The sequence below is a fragment of the Athene cunicularia genome, assembly GCF_003259725.1.
Source record: "Athene cunicularia isolate RWA chromosome 10 unlocalized genomic scaffold, athCun1 chr10_part1, whole genome shotgun sequence".
Classification (NCBI taxonomy): domain Eukaryota; kingdom Metazoa; phylum Chordata; class Aves; order Strigiformes; family Strigidae; genus Athene; species Athene cunicularia.
Window position 1 is genome coordinate 20,832,865 of NW_020799112.1, and position 17,786 is coordinate 20,850,650.

Below are 17,786 nucleotides of genomic sequence, written 5' to 3' on the forward strand. Positions count from 1 at the left end.
GACATTCTGACAGCACTGTTAAGTTTATCTCACACACTTAATGAAATTTAAAAGTCAAACAAATCGATTAGTGGCCATGCTGGTTCTCCCTTGCTATGTTTTTACTGTTCACCTGTTTTAAGACAATAAATTTAAAATCTGTAAGATTAAAAATTGCTGGGTTTTTGCACTTTAAAAAAATTTGGGGGAAACTTGTGAAAACATGTCTGAGAAATTTAGAAAGTGCTGAAGGTCACGTCTACTGCTGAGACTCTAATGAGGCCACTGAAATCATGCCATTAGATGCATTTGATAGTCAAGACGATCTGTGACAAAATGAAGATAAAAAAGAAAAAATGTTGGGTCTCAGCCCAGAAGAGACTTGGGCAGAAGTCCTAATCTTTTTAATTAGAATATGATGGGAACACAGGACTGAAAGGGACCACTTTTGCTGCTGAGTCCTATTCCCAGAAACTGCAGGAGTCACATGTCTAAAGACATCCAAAGATGCCAAGAGCATCCCCCACATCTCTCCATAAGCCATTTCAGTGCCCTCCCACTGCAGGAGGGATCATCATTCCACATTTGAATGAAATAGCTTTCTCCTTTACTATCACTCTAAGGAAGTTAACCTCAGTAATGGCTCTTTCATTTATCTGCCTTCACCAGAACTGCTCCTTATATTTAGAAGAATTACAGATAACAAACAAGAATTTTGTCCCTATACACCGGTTGAAAACAATGTCAGCAAACTTAAGTTTCTGAGAATATACAGTAGACACTGATCATTTGGAACTTTCTTTTAAAAATATATTTTGTGGTTTGCTTACAGTGTTAAGAGCACAGCTCACACAAACCTCCCAGTAACCAATTATCAAACTGTCAGAACGATTTTCCTTGATCAACAATTTTTGCCATAAGGACATAGTTGCCTCTGACACTCCTTTGTGATGCAGACGCAAGAGCGGGCTGCGATTTTACTCACAGCACCCCAGGTAACAGACATACAGCTCCAGTAACTGAAAAAAAAAAAAAAAGGGCTATATACAAATTACAGCAACAAAACTTGCTTGCATTAAAATATTTCCAGAAATGCATGAGGAGCCAGGACAGCATAACCATTCTGACAGGAAGATACACAATGTCACAGCAAAGCAACTGGACCGTTAAATAAATGTTTATGGTGCAATACAAGACTGACAGTATTCACTAATGTTCACATAGTTCCAAGTAACTTCTTTCAAATGATCCCATACTGAAAACAAAACTACTGCAGCACTCAAAGCACTACAAACTGATTTAAGAGTTACTTTAACAGATTAAAATACTAGACTACCCATGTCTGTGGTATTTTGTACAGCTTTTATTTTTATTGAACAAAACACAACGTTTTTCCTTCATGTATCTCCGTGGATACCACCATGACTATTTCACTGTACACAGTAAACACAAAGAACACTAAATAGCAAGAATGATTCCTTCTTTATATTTACAAATTGTCCTGTGAAATTAAACAAGCAGTACTAATACTGTGGAATAAAAAGAAATCAATTGTTCCTCCCTGTATTATTTAAATTAACTAAATTAATTAGAATCCTTTAAATATTTCAAAGCTTTAAGACTTGATTTTATTAACAATGTCTAACAGGGCAGCTAGAAATCTAGCCTTATTTACTGAGGAATTTCTGAGGTGAATGCTGTTTATCCAGTTGTTCTGACAGAGTTCAGTACTCCTACTGAGTTACTGTTTGTGGCATTCTGACTACAGGGAGAAGGCTGAACAAAGCAAAAAGGGACCACTTCTGCTTCTAAGGATCCTGCGGTTAAAATGAAATGAAGGTGAAATGTAAGGAATTAAGCTTGGTTTATCAGTAAGACCAGACCACAGTAGCTGCATTCACTCCTACTCAGTGTCTGGTCTGGAAGAAGGAAACCAGCACAAAAAGAAAGGAAGAAAGATGATGTGCACATGTGTGCATACCCAGTGTATATTCTGAAACACTGCAGGAGAGATGGAGCCAAACCAGGACACGATTCCTGTTTTTCACAGAAACGAGCTTGTAATTCAAACCTGGATCATGACGTGAGTTTTATATCTGACTTTTCTATTATAATGACTGATAAGAAAATCCAAACTTGTCACTGCAGAGAACAAAACTGCAATGTCTTCAGGAGCACCTGAGTCCTTCCCCTGGCTGAAGGGCTGCAGCACAAGCAGTCAGGGAGCCACCCCAGCATTCCTACAACGGGGGCTCGGAACAGCAGCTCTCAGATTGATCTCAGCTCCTCAACTTCAATGTACCTATTTATATTGATTTTTTAAACAACTGTGGAAGGATCTTCCTTCCCTTCTACTACAGTCTTTTGGAGGAACTGCTATAAAAGATTTCTTTTATGAAAGGAATAAAGGTATGAGAAGTATAGAAAGGTGAAAGCAACTGTAAACCAGATTGAGTATATCAAGGCAATGAGCAGAATTACCTCGGGAAGAAAATTTCTTGTTACAAGAAGCAAAGGCAAGGAACATTGTAAAATAATAACATTTATCACATGGCAGTCTTCTCCTCTCACTGGTGCTGACAGGGCACCAATGCAAACTTGTCAGATAAGTGCTTTTCTTGTCAGGTTTGGGCTAAAAAACTGTATGGTTAGCTTTGTGTCCAGCTGATGATATAAAGTCATCACTGCAGGACTGTAACGAAGGGAGAAGAATAAGAAAAGAGAGAAGGAAATAATCACAAAATGAAATTATTCCTGCTTTTTAAGTCCTGACTCAAGAACAAGTTTTTAACAGTTTAAATCACTGCAGGCTGCCATACTACCCATCAGCTGGAGATATAAAAGTCTGAATGTCTTTATATAGCCTCTGAGGAAATACCAATGCATTGGTTTTATTAAACCCTTGTGAGAAAGCCAAGCTTGAAGCTGCTGGGGACTTGTATCATTTCCAAGGCATGTGGAGAGGGGGTGAAAGGAAACGTCACTTGGAAGAGGTATTTGGTATCGAGCATCAGCTGTGGAACATCCTCACGACTGTTTAGCATAGCCTGGAATTATAACAGAAAGGGTAAGAAAATATTGGGATAAGTATTAAGAATCAAAGCAAAACCAGTACATTGTTTGCTTCCCATTGCAAATCTTGCTTCTTTTCTATGATGTTAAGGAGACTTGATCAGTTCCAAATATCTAGAAGCTGAGCAACTTAGTAATAATACAATGTAAAGGTCAACTGTGACTACGTAGCATCAAAAACTATGTGTATGAAGTATCCTGTAACTTGAGTATGAGGAATAACAGTTGTAGCTCTTACCTGGACTTTACGAACGAATGATGGAGTCACTCTTTTCTCAAAATCATCTATCGGAGTGTATGAGTTGAGGATTTTAACTATCTGTTCAAATCACAAAAGACTGTTTTAGTACTTCACAAAAAGGGAGAAGACAGAAGGAAGGAAGCGTTAATGTGACATCTTTATATAGGAGTGAATTTTGAGAGAATTTTGACTCGTCACCTAATGAGTTGTTACATACATGACAACTGCTATGACTAATTTCCAGACATGTCAGCAGGATCAAGGAGACGTAGAAAAAGCTGAATTGGTTAAGGGAAAAAACAACAAAAAAACCCCCCTGTGACAAAGTAAAGAAAATACACTGTGGAATAAAAACATGGATAGAACAAAGCAGGTGAGTATTCACTACGGGAGCAGTTAAAATGCTAACAATAAGGAGTTAAAAATTCAGTTTAACAAGTGGTGGTCTGGAATGCTGAGGAATGCTATTTTTATCAAATGAAAGGCCAATAGCTTTTTGCAACAAATTATTTTAGATAGCTAAGATTCTGCAATTGCTGCTGCCAGAAGAAAACAGATGGCTCATTACCTGCACAGTAGAAAGAGATGTGCAATGTTCACATATTTCCTTGGCGTCATCATCTGTGATCTTTTTGACCTGGAGGAGCCAGGCTGCTTGAGACAGAGGCTCCAAAGTTTCTTTGGCATTGCTGCTTTGAAGATTCTTGTCCTTAAGCCATTCTTCCAAGTAGCTGATATTACATCTGGGTTAAACCATGAATGGACAACAGAAATGTCAGGTTCCTCCTAACAAGCAAGTTGTATTAAAGACTTCTAAAGAAGAAATGCTCCTCTAATGCAGTGTTCAAAATCATACAGTAAGTTAAAAACGATACCTGTAGATCATAAAAATCAAACAATTAATAGCTTGTTGATCTGTAAATTTAATCACTTGTATATTTCAGTTCTTTTTATCTTTTTATTTCTTAAAGCTTGGATAACAGAAAGCAAGTTATTAGTTTAGCTGTTGTTTACAGAAGATTGCTTATAAACTGGCATTACCTATTACACTGTAGCACTATATGTCTTCAAAATATTAACTTACGACTGAGCTCGTACAGGAAATGAGGACAATATTTGCACATTACAAAGCAGGGCTGGGCTTATAACTAATGACCTAAAGGTTAAAACAGATTTCTTCTAGTAATATTCCCAGATGGCTCAAGATTTTACTGATTTTCTTTCACCTTGGTCTGGACTGTCTAATGGAGAACAAACGAACTGCATCTTCCCACTCTACGCCCTCAAAGGCTCTGTCTCAGTGCCCTTCTCATCACAGAGAATGAAAAATGCAAGTCAGCTTCTGTCTGTCTGCCAGCCAGGGGACACTGCACCTGTTTACTACAGTAAGAAAGTATTAAAAATACCATTTGGCACATCATGAGTGAACTAGCGTGGAAAGAATCCTAAACATGTCTGACTTCAAACTCCAGACTGTAATCTTCTCTGTCTTTTACTCCGTTAGTGTTTCCATCGAAAAAACAATTTGTAATATGTTATACTGAGAAAGCTCAGCCCAAAATGCAAAGAACTCCTTTTTCAAAAAGAGTAAAAAATAACTTGATACTTCCAGCAGAACAGTTACAGAATACCCAGTGACTTTAGAGATACAGGATGTTACAGGAAAGTGTTCAAAATTAATTCTCAAACTTACTGAAACTTTACTGGCTTTACCTTATCTGCATTCCTTTTCTACACGAGCACATGTCCTTGCGGAGGAAGAGACTGTTGAGGGTGATGGCTCCAATCAGAAAGAAAAGCTGCTTCACTGCCTGCTTTAGAAGCTCAGAGTCCAAGCCATTCTGGCACATAGTACTATAAAAATAGCTGAGCTGTTGCAGGATAGAGGTCATTGTGTAGGTATCAGTGTCGTCTATACTAGAAGAACGTTTACGGAACCCTGTAGGTTTCAAGCCAGAAATTCCTTGAAGGCTTTCATATTCCAGCATGCCTGGTACTGAAACACAACAGAAGATAACTGGTAAGACCAAATCTCCTAAGGCTACTTTCAGTTAACCTGATTATGGAACAAAGCCTACTTTGAGGATATTTCAAAAGTTAAAATGATACAAGAAAAACAAGATAACTGACAAAGGCTTCTGGAGCACACAAATTTTAAAAAGCCTCTTTGTTTTTTGTAGAATGTTCATCAGTTTCAGAGCACGATCCCACACCAGAAAAAGTCTTTCCTGTGGGCAAACACCATTCAGGAGAATTTATATGTGCAGAAAAACACATGCAGGTACACATGCGTATAAATCAACAGGAGAAGGAAGTCTGTGCCACCCTTTGCCTCCATACTTCACAAACGACATTTAACTCTGGTTGGATTGCTGCTGTCTTACCAATCATGGGCTGAATGTTGTTCTCCATTACAATAATGAATTGGTGATAGATACGAATAGCCAAATCACTGAGAATCTGTCTGTATTCCGAGAGATCAAAATGCTTCAAACAGTTTTTATTCTGATGTGGAGTGTTAGACTTCATAAATTCCTACAAGTTGTAAATATAATTATTAGAAATCACATAATATAATTATAAATTATGTTACTACAGTGTAATGTATGTATTAGAGTAACTCATTCCACCTTTAGCTGAACACAGTCTCAGAATGAGCCAAAGCTAGAGCTAATTTCAACGGATGCTTCCAGTTCTGAGCTTCCTGTATTTAATTTCCCAGTTTATGTTGACATTTACTCTGTTCCTAAAGCCTGCTAAAGCCCAAAGCACATGCATAGATTTCAATGAATTTCAGAGCAATTCCTGGATCACTTAAGGAGAAAGTAAACTCCTCCTGGCCCACTCCCTCAAAAAAAAAAAAAAAAAAAATTACATTTTGTTGGTGCAAAGGGATCTAATTTGGGGACTTCACATTAAGAAAGTTCTGACTTCAAAAGTCGACACCGAATCCCAACTTGTGTGAGGTCTTAAATGTTCATTAGAAATACAGAGTAAAACTCTAAATTCTGCATTCAGACCCTTCCCTACTGTTGCAACTAAATTATAAAAGACTATTATTAATCAAGTTTAAATGTTTTCAATTCTCCAATGCTCTTGTGGTTATCGATATGACCACAAGAGGGAGTATTGTTGTCTAGACAGTACACAGTTACTGTGATGCTTAAGGCTCTACAGTACCTCTTTGCTTTAATCTTGAAGACTATATTCTTAGGTGTCTGTGCAATTTCAGTTCAGTACCTAAGTTTATAAAACCTAGCAAAAAAATACAGTAATAGTTTTCTTTTGAAAAAAATTTTAAAAATTGTGAATCTCAGGATAAAAGTTAGATTAAACAAACAAGTGAAATAAGGAATTTTATTGTTTTCCTCCTTTCCTGAGGTTTTCATCTGTAACCTTATTTTGGTAGAGTACATGTCTGAATGGTCACAATTACAAAATCATAAAACTGTTTTTCACATATATATGTAGCTGGATCTCTGAAATCCAGCTCACATCAAACTCCTGTGGAAGAGTTCAAATTAAGTAGCAGTTTCCATGCCATGTCTTTCATTTACTTCAGCACTTTAAAGCTTCCTTGACTTCACTTAATCCGTTAGTTCTACACTGTCCTATTATTTGTGTACAACACGTAACACCACTGCAGAGCAATGGGAATATGTAAATATTTAGAAGGGACAGTGGTGAGCTTTTTAATTCCGATTAAAGTCTGTCAAAGGTAAAGTAATGAAATTATTTGATTAAATCACTCCTACCTCTTCCCCGCTATACTGCTTCAAACAGTTAAGAAAATAATATGCATTGGAAAGCCAAAAGGACAACATCTCAAAGTCTTCTGAATGATCCTGAAAACAATAAGTAAAGCAATCTTATAATGGTATTGTCTCACAAAGTTAATTTAATTAACTAAAGTCCATTACAGAATTGGTATAACAGAGACTATTTATAGCAGAAGGAGCAACATGCCAGCTGAACAAATCATGCTGGTTTTCAGGCTAACACACACACAGCAGAGATCTTTTATCTGATAAACATTGTTTAAGTCTTCTTATATGACAGACCAGCTAAATAAATTAGCCTGAACCAAACAGTTTTACACATTGCTATGCACAGTGTCGCAGTGTACCGGAGGCCTTCCTGCAAAAACCTGTGAACAACACCTGTACATGCCAATGAAACCAAATTACACATAAACACAATTCTAACTACATGTGTTTTATTTTTGTTAGCTAAGTCAACACAAGCTTTTCTAATGGATAAACTGTGGTACGGATTTGTTTGTGAACAAACTATAAACATTCTCTCTACAACAAATTCAACTGCATCAACCACAGTCCTTTCCTGCCTGTGCTATAAAGCATGCCTGGTGTTTGATTGCATTATAAAACCATAATAAAGCGTTCACATAGCTTAATTTGTTATGCAGGTGAGACAACAGGCTAATAACTCTTGTTTGTAACTTGATTTTGTAAACTGGCTGGCAACTAATGCTGCAGTACCAACTGACATGTCAAAAAAAACATTACACTAGTAGAACAGCAGTGTAAAAACCTCTTAAAATTCCAATACCTGCCCACTGCCAGACATACTAACTTTAATTTCTGTCCATCCGACTTTTATGAGTGCTGAAAGCACAGGTGCACTTCACCTAATTACCTACTCGTGGTAAAATGTAAATGATTTTGCCAACAAGCTCTTCAGATAAAAGTAATTTATGTTAATGCATTCTGCATTCAGCACAGCAGAACCTTACCTGGAGGCTTTACTACTACACACTTCAAAAAGAGTGTCACTAATGATTATTACTCTATTATAGGAATACTGGCAAATGAAAGTGTCAGCATTCCTCAGGTACTATGCACGTATCTTGTAAACCATACCTTAAAAATCAAAACGTACAGTACGATACAGCCAAACATAAATCATACCTTAACAACTTGTTTGATACCATCAATGGTGACATTCATGAAAGATTTCAGCATGTCAGCATCATTCAGATAATCTGCATAGCGCACACACATGAAGAGAATGTGAGCTGGAAGGCCAGGTATCATGTTAACTACAACTCCACGTGGCTTTAAATCTGCATAAAGGAGACTTGTCAGGTTTATTATGTAAAAATTAACAATTCAACACATCATTCTGAAAAAAAAACAGGCACTATGGGGTTCATTTCTTCAGTGACCAGTCACTTGATAACTGATGTACTGATCAATTTCTTGTTACTCAAAACTTCTGTAACAGCATTGTTCATATAAGAGTATTCATTTTATTAATCAAGCTTTCCAGAGAGGTAGACGAGGACTGTAACAAATTCTAAGGTCCAGCATGGGCTATGCCAAACAGGACAACTTCAAAAAGCAATCTGCATTTAACTACCCACTGGAGGCCCCACTAAATTCTGGCATTGCTTCATTTTGTTAAAAAAAAATATAAACATTCACAAGGCTGGAGTAGGTGAGAAGAAAAGGAAGATGTTAACAATGGTACTAACATACATGGAAAATTTGTCACGTTTACTATTAATTGTAAGCTAAAGCAAAAAGCTGTTTTGGCAGTAAGATTGATATTGTAAAGTAACTCAGTGGAAGGACAAAATTCCTCTACAAGAGAAACATGAAAGTCCAGTTCCTTTCAGTGAAGGGAATGATATGGAAAGGACAGACAGAGACTAATCCATCACACAGGGAGATAAGCCCACTGACTTACAGACTTAGTAGATGACCAGGAAGAAAGTAAATTCAAGTCCCTGATGTGCCCTTGAGATTTATAGCTTTATAAGTGAATAAATAAGAAAGATAATAGAGTCAGCATTATGTAGTCAGACAAATGATTTTCACACTTCTGTACTGATCTGTCTGGCAGCAGAAACAGAGCAGTACAGAGCCTCCAAGTTGTATTGGTGGTAAGGGAGCGGGGGAAAAGGGAGCTGCGAACAGAAGTGAAATATGGTGCCTTGTAGTTTTTGCTGTGGTGTTCTACACACGATAATGTTGACTACTGATAAAATCGGAAGTGTTACTAAAATACCGAGGATCAGATTTTGAATGATCCTTTCTTCATCCTCTTTTTTGTACTCCATCATTCCGATGTACTCTTTGGACAAAGCTGGCACGTGCGCTTCAACTGCCAAACACAAAAGCACTGTTATTTGCAGGTAAACAGCTAAGCTAATGTTCATGTTAGAACAAACTATTGGAGAAAAGCAGTTTTCTCTGTAATAAACACAGCATGGGCCCTGTTCACAATAATGCTCTTAGGTTACACTTCCAAGCATTATAAATTAAGTAACATTTATATTATTCATGTGAATAGTTTCACTGGATTCAGTGGAATTACTTGCATTAAGACAAATAAACAGCAACAATACATCTCTACATTAGTGACCTTTGCAATGTTTTTAGGAGTATTTTATAGTGAATAATTACTTGCTGTAGAAGAGCTTTGTACAGAGTAACTTCACAGCAGGAACCATTTGTCATTTGAAGGCTAATGGGAGGAGTTACTCGTCTGATGCAAAACTAACATTCTGTTGGCTCAGAGACAGTTTGTGTGAGGGTATGTATTAACTTTTGTTGACAGAACCTTATTCCTCTGGCTTAATCTTTATTGTATAGTCTAGGCCCATACCTAGGCCTATTATTTAGCTGGGTAAAAGAAAAAAATACAGGAAAGGACTTTTATGTCATTTCAGCTGATGGCTCCCCTGGCACTTTTTTCTGAGGTTTTAAATTTCTAACCCTGCCCAAACCCCTAGCTTTTTCTTTTTTTTTTTTAATATACTTTCCTTCAAAAACACACATGTTCAAAGATATTAAAAACCCCACCCATATAACAGTATCTTACCTTTTTCAATAGTCTTGGTAAGAGTTTTGATCTGATCCTCCAATTTTTTTATTATTCTATCTTTCATGTCTAGTTTTTCTTCAAGATCCTGTAATAATCAAAGTCAGTGAGTTCAGAGCAACTACAGTTTAAAAATATCTTCTACTGCTACATGTTATTGCCACAATTAAAGAGCACTATGATGTGCTTTTACTTATATCTGATGGAAGAAGCATGAAACCTTCCTATCTTTTTTTCTCCCCCAATGAACTGAGAAAACATCCTGTCCATACCACGACATCATGATTTCTTTCTTTTTATCCTGCATTTCAGGTAGTTTCTTAATGACGATTTCATTTCCTCACCATGTTTTCCACTGTCAGTCGAATTGTCTCCTGCTTTATCTTGCTTTGCAATTCATCCTGGATTTCATCTTGCATCAAACCATTGCTCAGTCCCTCAGATTCACGGGTTGTGACTTTCAGTCTCTCTTTTTCTTTTTTGTCTACGTCATTCCAGGCCTCATTAGTTCTAAAAGCAGATAGGTAAGAAGGTCTGCCTTTTATTCACCTTTCATTAAAGCATATCCGTATCACACCTGTCCATTACTTACTGACTGTACACAAGCCTGTAAAGCAAATCTAACACCGAACGTGGTACTTCAGAGAGTTTAAGTGACTTTGTTACTGCAACTTATAGCAACTATATTTCTTACATTTAAAGAAAAAAAAAAATTTTACCGTCTTTGCGTTCTATCCCCTTCTAGCTCGTATTGCAGCCGATTAGACATCTCTTTCATTTTTTTTCAGTAATAATTAGCAACAAAGCCCAAAACAAAAGAAAAAACAATAAAATCAAATTTTCTTTCTGTTCTGTACCAGTATTCAGTAAGTGTCTTCTTACACTCATAATTTTGTTTCATCTAACAAAATCAAATTACGTGCCAGGTAATACAGCAGAGAAATATCTGACAACTCCACACCACAAAGAAGATACCGAGAACTTTCAAACAATCAAATTTAGCAAGAACTCTTCCCTCTGGCTCCCACTATCACTTTTTCACCAACCTCTGAAGTCCACCTCATAGAGTATGCCTTAAGTTCCAAAACACTTTTACTTTTTAGGATTGTTTCCAAACCATAGAACTGAATGATCTCAAAAAGGTAAAAAAAGATAAAAAAGTGCACATACTTGCATGTATTTTATTAATAACAGAGATATAAACTATAAAACATGGGGGGGTTTTGTTGTGTTCCTTACACTTCACTAGCAAGAAAGTAAGTAATAAGGCAATGAAGTTATCATGAAATATTGCTTCAGCTTTTAAAAATTAAAATATAGGGAATTAATCTTAAAGAACTGAAAGACTAGGAACCATACAGGTACTTTACCTTTCAACTTCACAGCCTGTTCTTGAAGACGGTTTTCAAGATCTAATTTTTGATTTTCAAGTTCAGAGATTTGCTGTCTAAGATCTGGGATAACCTTTTAGAGAAAAAGATTTTTGTATTTCAGCACATTCCTTCTTTTCAGATGTCTGCAATAGTTCCCATGACCAGAAGACCTTCAATTTCAAATAGTCGAAGATGGGGAAGAGATTGAGGAGCAGTACTGCTACCTGCTTGCCTGACTTAACTTTTCTGGAGGCATCTGCTGCTGCTGCCACTCTTAAAAACAAAATAGTGAGCTAACAAAATGGTTGGACTGCCCCAGTACTACCATTCTTCTGTTCTAGTTTAAAGGAAATTACACTGTGGCTTTACTATCCCTAGCTCAATTAATACTGGAAAAAAAAACCCTCAATATGTTATAAAAGCATTTTTAAAAAGTAACATTATAAGTAAATTTTCTTTGTATTTTCAATTATAGTAACTTTGTTTTAAAAATATTTCTTTAGTTATTTTTCACTCAGCAGAAAAACAATATGGCTGGGACAGAGTTAATTTTCTTCCTAGTAGCTGGTACAGTGCTGTGTTTTGGATTTAGTATGAGAATAATGTTGATAACACACTGATGTTTTAGTTGTTGCGAAGCAGTGCTTATCCTAAGTCAAGGATTTTTCAGTTTCCCAGGCTCTGCCAGTGAGCAGGTGTACAAGAAGCTGTGAGGGAGCCTGGCCAGGACAGCTGACAGGGATATTCCATACCATAAAACATCATGCTCAGTATATAAATGGTATATCAATTCTTATCTCAATTCATTAGCTTCACTTTTTCTCCGACTCTCCTCCCCATCCCACTGAGGGGCAGGGAGGAGTGAGCAAGTGGCTACGTGCTGTTCAGTTGCTGGCTGTGGTTAATCCACAACAACCGTATATGCTGTCTTCTGGAGGAACAGCACTGCCTTGCGTGAAGACAGGTTTTACACAGTAGTAGTAATTAGACTCAAGCCTTGCCTGCGATTTGTTAGCAACCTGACATGCTTAGCTGCCCTCTGGTGGGGAGAGCTTCAGAACTGCACAAATCTCTAAGCACCATCAATCCCACCGGTGTTTGGTGTTTTACTGTTAATTCACTGAACTTGTCAACCTGAGAGACAGAAGGAGCTTTAAAGAGGCTTCTGAAAAAAAGATATGCTTATTTCTGTTCTAGGACTACACGAAAAGAATGAAGTAACTAAATTCTCAACTTGAATGCCTCAGTACAATGAAAACTGAGGTTGGCTGATGTGGGTTGACCCCGTCTGGCCCAGCACCCACAGAGATGCTCACTCCCCTCCCACCCGAGCCCCACGCCCCAGCAGAATAGGGAAGAGAGCAGGAAGAGAGTAAGTGAGGAAACATCTGGGTTAAGATAAAGTCAAGATAAAGCCAAACACCCCCTTTCTTCTTCCTCTACCTCAGTTTTCCTGTGCGAGCATGACATTACATGGAAGGGGACAACCTGGTCAGCTCAGGTTGGCTGGCTGGGCTGTGTGCCCTCCCAGCTTCTTGCCCAGCCCCAGTTTAACTTGCTGAGGTGGGGCAGAGTAGGAAAAAGAGAAAGCCTTGACTGTGCAAGCTCTGTTCAGGCACAGCCAAAACCCTGTTGTGTTATCAATACTGTTTTACCCACAAATCCAAAACACAGCACCATACAGACTGCTACAAAGAAAGTTTACTCCATCCCAGACAGACCCAGAACACGCTTTTAATACTGACCCATAGAAAGTGACAGTATCACAAAACTGCTTTTGATTAAGTCTGAAATACCAAAAGGCCGTATTTGTTCAAGCCTTGAGAATTCAAGGACATGACTGAGGGCTTTGTGCCACAAACACATTTGGATTGTATTGCTAAGTAACAAAAGCACACTTTGCTTGGTCTGACACCTTGATCTTACCAGGTTTTCTGAAGTTAGCCTGCTAACTTCAAGTCGAATACCATCATTTATGTCATTTTCCTCTCGAAATAATTTTTGCAGATGATTAATATCTTGGCTAAGATGTTCAACTTTAAAGTTCAAACCTTCAATCTCCTTTTCATATATTTCTTTCTGAGACTGGAAATGACTTTCCAACACTCTATTAAAAAAAGGGAGAAAGAACATGGCAGATGCAGTACGACCTTGATAGAATGGGTCAAGTTTAATACAAAGTGAAAACAAAGTACTGTGGTTAACACACACAGAGATTCCATTACATCACCTGTGCATTAAAGGAGTTGAAAGTTATGCATGATTATCTCAGAGGAAACACATTTCCCCAACTGACACATACCCACTTATCTCACTGACTTACTAGAAGTCTGTTAAACTGATTTTAAGCTGCTCAGCCAGTCATATACTGCAGTGTTTGTTCATTTCTTAAACAGATGTTCAGTATCGTACCGTCAAATTAGTTGCTGATCTTTCTATTTTCTAGATCACATCTTGGAGTTATGAAAACACTGAAGAACTCAACTAACCTTGTAGCTTTTTTCAAGCCCTCGTAAGCAAACCACAGTTCTCCATCCTCATTTAAGTGTTCCAAATCCTCCGTAGAGAGTCTAGAATACAAGGTAATATGATTAGTGTGCAGGTGAACAAAAGCTTTTTTCTTAAGCTTTTTTTCAAGAGATCTCAGAACAAAATTACCTGCTCCTTACGTCTTCAAAATCATAACTTTCAAGAAGCTGTTTTGTAACTTCTGACATCTTTTCTGGAAAAAACAAAGTTTATTACATAAATAATTTTCTCTGCACATTTCAAATTAAGTTTGATTATAAAAATCAAACCAAACTCTTCCTCAATCTACAAGGTTCTTTCCTAGTAACTCAGTAAATATATCTGATTTACTACTAGAATGTGATGAGGTATTTGGCTCTGCTTCGGGACATGTAAGGTGCACCAGATAGGAATACCACCAACATTGTTTTTTTTCTAAATAGATCAAACTTTCAATGCAAAGTTACATCTTTCTGTTCTGAATCTGGACAACTGCTAGACTTGTATAGATGATTTGTCATCTAGTGCTAGGTTACTACATTAAATGCTGCAGATACAGGCTTGCTCTATGACATTGTTAGCACTGAACAAAGTGCACAACAGCAGTGCATCTTATTAAGTAACTTTTCCCAAAGACAACCCAACTCAGCAAGTTATTTAAGTGTATTTGACATTTATGGGACCTAAGGTTAAAGACAGGACTAATGAAAGCTAGATAATATATTATTTACATAGTCTTGGGTCTCTACAGGCTACTTGTTAAACTGCGAGTGAAGTTTAAATTATTAGTATTGATTTTTGAACACAGAGGAGAAATGTCTGAAATCAAGAGTTTCTTCAGATCTCAGCATTCAATGATCACTTTGTAAAACTCACCTGTTAGGTTTTTTTTTTCCCCTTGTGAGTAAAGGTATGAATAAAATGAAATCATTATGGGATGGGAAAGAGAACTGGGTATTTGTCAAAGCTAACATGGAAGAAATCAATTTAAACTGGCCTCATTCATACTGTACCTGGGAAGTTCTCTGAATTATCTAGTAAGTGAATTATCTAGTAAGTGAATTATCTTACCCCTCAATTCTCGTTTCTGCGAGTGGGCCTGCTTTTCAACATCCAATTTTTGTGTCTGCAGCAGTTCAATTTCCTTTTGCAACTCGGGTATTTTCTGAATCAGACAAAAAAATTATAGACTGAGACAAGGAGTGAATGACAAGGGATGAGTATCGTTTAAATCATAAAGATAATTATAATTAAGAACAAGTTCACATGGTAAAAGGCTTAAAATGTGTTGTGTCTAACGTCTCTGGTTCTCAGCCATCAGAGCAGAACAGTAATGTGAGGTAGTGAAACATACGTGTTTGTGTCATGGAACTGACCTGGAGGCAAAAACCAGGACTTTACACAAAAGTACTTTTTTTCAGGTTTAGTTTATAAACTACATTTATGAAAAATCCCCTGAGAAACTAATTACTTCCTTGGAAAAAGGAAGGGAAAAAAAAAAAGATCCATGCATTTAAATGTCCAAATATTCAGACACAATTACTCTTCAAAACATGTATTTTTTTCTGTGAGCAGTAAGTTGTATACTACATGAAAACAATGCAACATTGTGGTGTATCAAATACAGCTTATTAACTACAACTTCTAAAAATTCACTGGAGCCAAAAAAATTAGTGAAGATAATCTATAAATAAAACACCCACATCCTCTACTTGCTTTATCTAGCAAAGACTCCAAAATGAGATGCGTCATATTTTACCTGTGCTTGCTTTGTAAGTTGCCCTACTTCCATTTTCAAGCCATCCTGAATGACAATTTCTTGCTGAATTTGATGTTGTAGCTGAGTTTTTTCTTCTTTCAGAATCTTAACTTCTCCCTTGAGCATTTCAATCTCCTTTTCATAGTCCTGCTTCTGATTTTGGAAATTTTTCTCAAGTATCCTAAACAAGATAGCAAAAAGGTGGTTTTATTTTCCTACATTTGTAATTGAGAGAGTGGGCTCTGGTTTTATTTGAAGGACATGTTTCATTGAAGAAAATGTAAATTAACCGTAATTACCTGAAAATGCTATCCTACATCCTCAGTATCAATCTACAACTTGGATGATAATGGGATGGGAATGTCCCTGGATTTCCTTACATCTAATGCACATACTGGGACTGAATTCAAGGCAAAACTTAAGTTTTTACCACTTAAAGGCTAATTCTCTAACTCCCTCAGAGTTAGCCTAGCTGAGCAGCCTACCACGACATTTATGGCCACAGTCAGCACTGAAGGACACAGCAACAGAAAGCCCTGTGGTGTTCTCACTAAAACACTGCAAGAAGTTTTCTATTTTCTACTAGTCCCTGCTGGAATGGACTGGATTCCAACAAAAAAGAGCTAATGGGAAAAGTAGAAGAACTAGCTAAGAAGTACTCTTAGTACAGTCTGATGTTATTTGCAGCTGAAATGAGACTGAGCTCAAACATCACACAGCTTCCAACCTTCAGGAACGGTGGCTGATTGAGAACAGCATTTATCTGGCACCTAAGGTTCTCTGTCTTATACTGGAAAAGTTACTGGGAAATAAACACTTGATCTGAGAAAAGCATGTTGCAAAGCAACAACCATCTATTGCTAAATAACAGGATTTTCAATACTGCAAATAAAATACCAAAGGGAAAAAAAAAAAACCACAACAAAGCTTTTCCCCTATATTTTTACCCAAATGTCCTTTACAAACACTGCCTTTTCTTCAAGCTGAATCTTTCAATTCTGTCCTTTAACACTCCACAGGAATTCTGACTGGTATGGCCATCAGCTGCTTTTCCAGTCCTGACTGAATTCTGAGGATATCTCCAAAAAAACCATTATGATCGGGGTTGCCTTTCAGTTTTCAGAAAGACACGTGAAAAGAAACTGCAAAAGCAAGAACAGTCTCAAAGTCTCTGGTATAATTTCCTGCATGTGACTGACCCAGAAGCAAGCACATGCTTTTCCTCAACTGTCATGAAGTACTTCAGTTCTAGCATTAATGTCCAAGAACACTGACATGAGCGATGTGAGCACAATACATTTACAGCAGGGGAAAGAAAGGCAGGGAAAGAGAAAAAATGAATGCTCCTTCAAAGGAATAAAATTCAGATTCCATACATTCTCTGATTTTCTTCTTTCTGCACATCACTGAAGAGCTGCTTCGTGAGGTCATCCATTTTCTCTGTCAAAAAATATTGCAATATTTCAAAGACCTTCATGCAATTATGTGCATTTATTAAAACAGTATGACTGCAACGAGAAGTTTTGTTTTAATAAGTAATCCTTAACGTATGTTAAGGCTGAAATTCCTCTCTTAAGTGCCAAAAGTTATCACAGTACATTTTACAAGTAATGCTGTAGAATAAAAAGGTTCTGAAACACCGAAGTGTTATTTATCTAAAGTATACTTGATCTCATGTGCTGCCCATGTCCTTTGAAATGAGACTCTTAAAGCAGTATATTAAAGGAATCAAGGATGAAGCAACACTTTGAAGGAAAGTATGTGCATGAGACAGTAAACACAACAGAAGGAGAGCTTTTGCTACCAAAAGAACAAATTTTAATTTAATTATTAAATTAAAAGCATTTTCACTACATAATCTAAGCAAGAGAAGCTTAGGACTAACTTTTAATTTACTCTTAACTCAGCATTTATGTTGCTTTCATTAGAACAAAAGTCATTTACCTTTTCTGAAAACCTGACTTCACAACTTTACCCCACTGTAACTCCTTTATAACACCTTTAAAAC

The 17,786-nt window shown here is 37.1% G+C and overlaps 1 protein-coding gene across 1 annotated transcript in view; it reads right to left on the bottom strand.

Annotated features, from left to right (window-relative positions):
* Positions 1-408: 408 nt before the first annotated feature.
* The window catches only part of MYO5C (myosin VC), a 36,101-nt gene continuing 18,723 nt past the window's right edge, over positions 409-17,786 (bottom strand). The window contains exons 24-41 of the mRNA XM_026856090.1: positions 17,155-17,218; positions 15,779-15,959; positions 15,091-15,184; positions 14,170-14,233; positions 14,001-14,081; positions 13,438-13,618; positions 11,509-11,602; positions 10,858-10,909; positions 10,483-10,648; positions 10,139-10,226; positions 9,323-9,418; positions 8,221-8,375; positions 7,048-7,137; positions 5,677-5,827; positions 5,006-5,288; positions 3,861-4,035; positions 3,290-3,370; positions 409-3,026 (exon numbers count right to left, since the gene is read on the bottom strand). Of these exons, the coding sequence (XP_026711891.1) occupies positions 2,874-3,026; positions 3,290-3,370; positions 3,861-4,035; positions 5,006-5,288; positions 5,677-5,827; positions 7,048-7,137; positions 8,221-8,375; positions 9,323-9,418; positions 10,139-10,226; positions 10,483-10,648; positions 10,858-10,909; positions 11,509-11,602; positions 13,438-13,618; positions 14,001-14,081; positions 14,170-14,233; positions 15,091-15,184; positions 15,779-15,959; positions 17,155-17,218 (2,249 nt within the window). The 3' untranslated portion in view covers positions 409-2,873. The remainder of the gene's footprint in view (positions 3,027-3,289; positions 3,371-3,860; positions 4,036-5,005; positions 5,289-5,676; positions 5,828-7,047; positions 7,138-8,220; positions 8,376-9,322; positions 9,419-10,138; positions 10,227-10,482; positions 10,649-10,857; positions 10,910-11,508; positions 11,603-13,437; positions 13,619-14,000; positions 14,082-14,169; positions 14,234-15,090; positions 15,185-15,778; positions 15,960-17,154; positions 17,219-17,786) is intronic.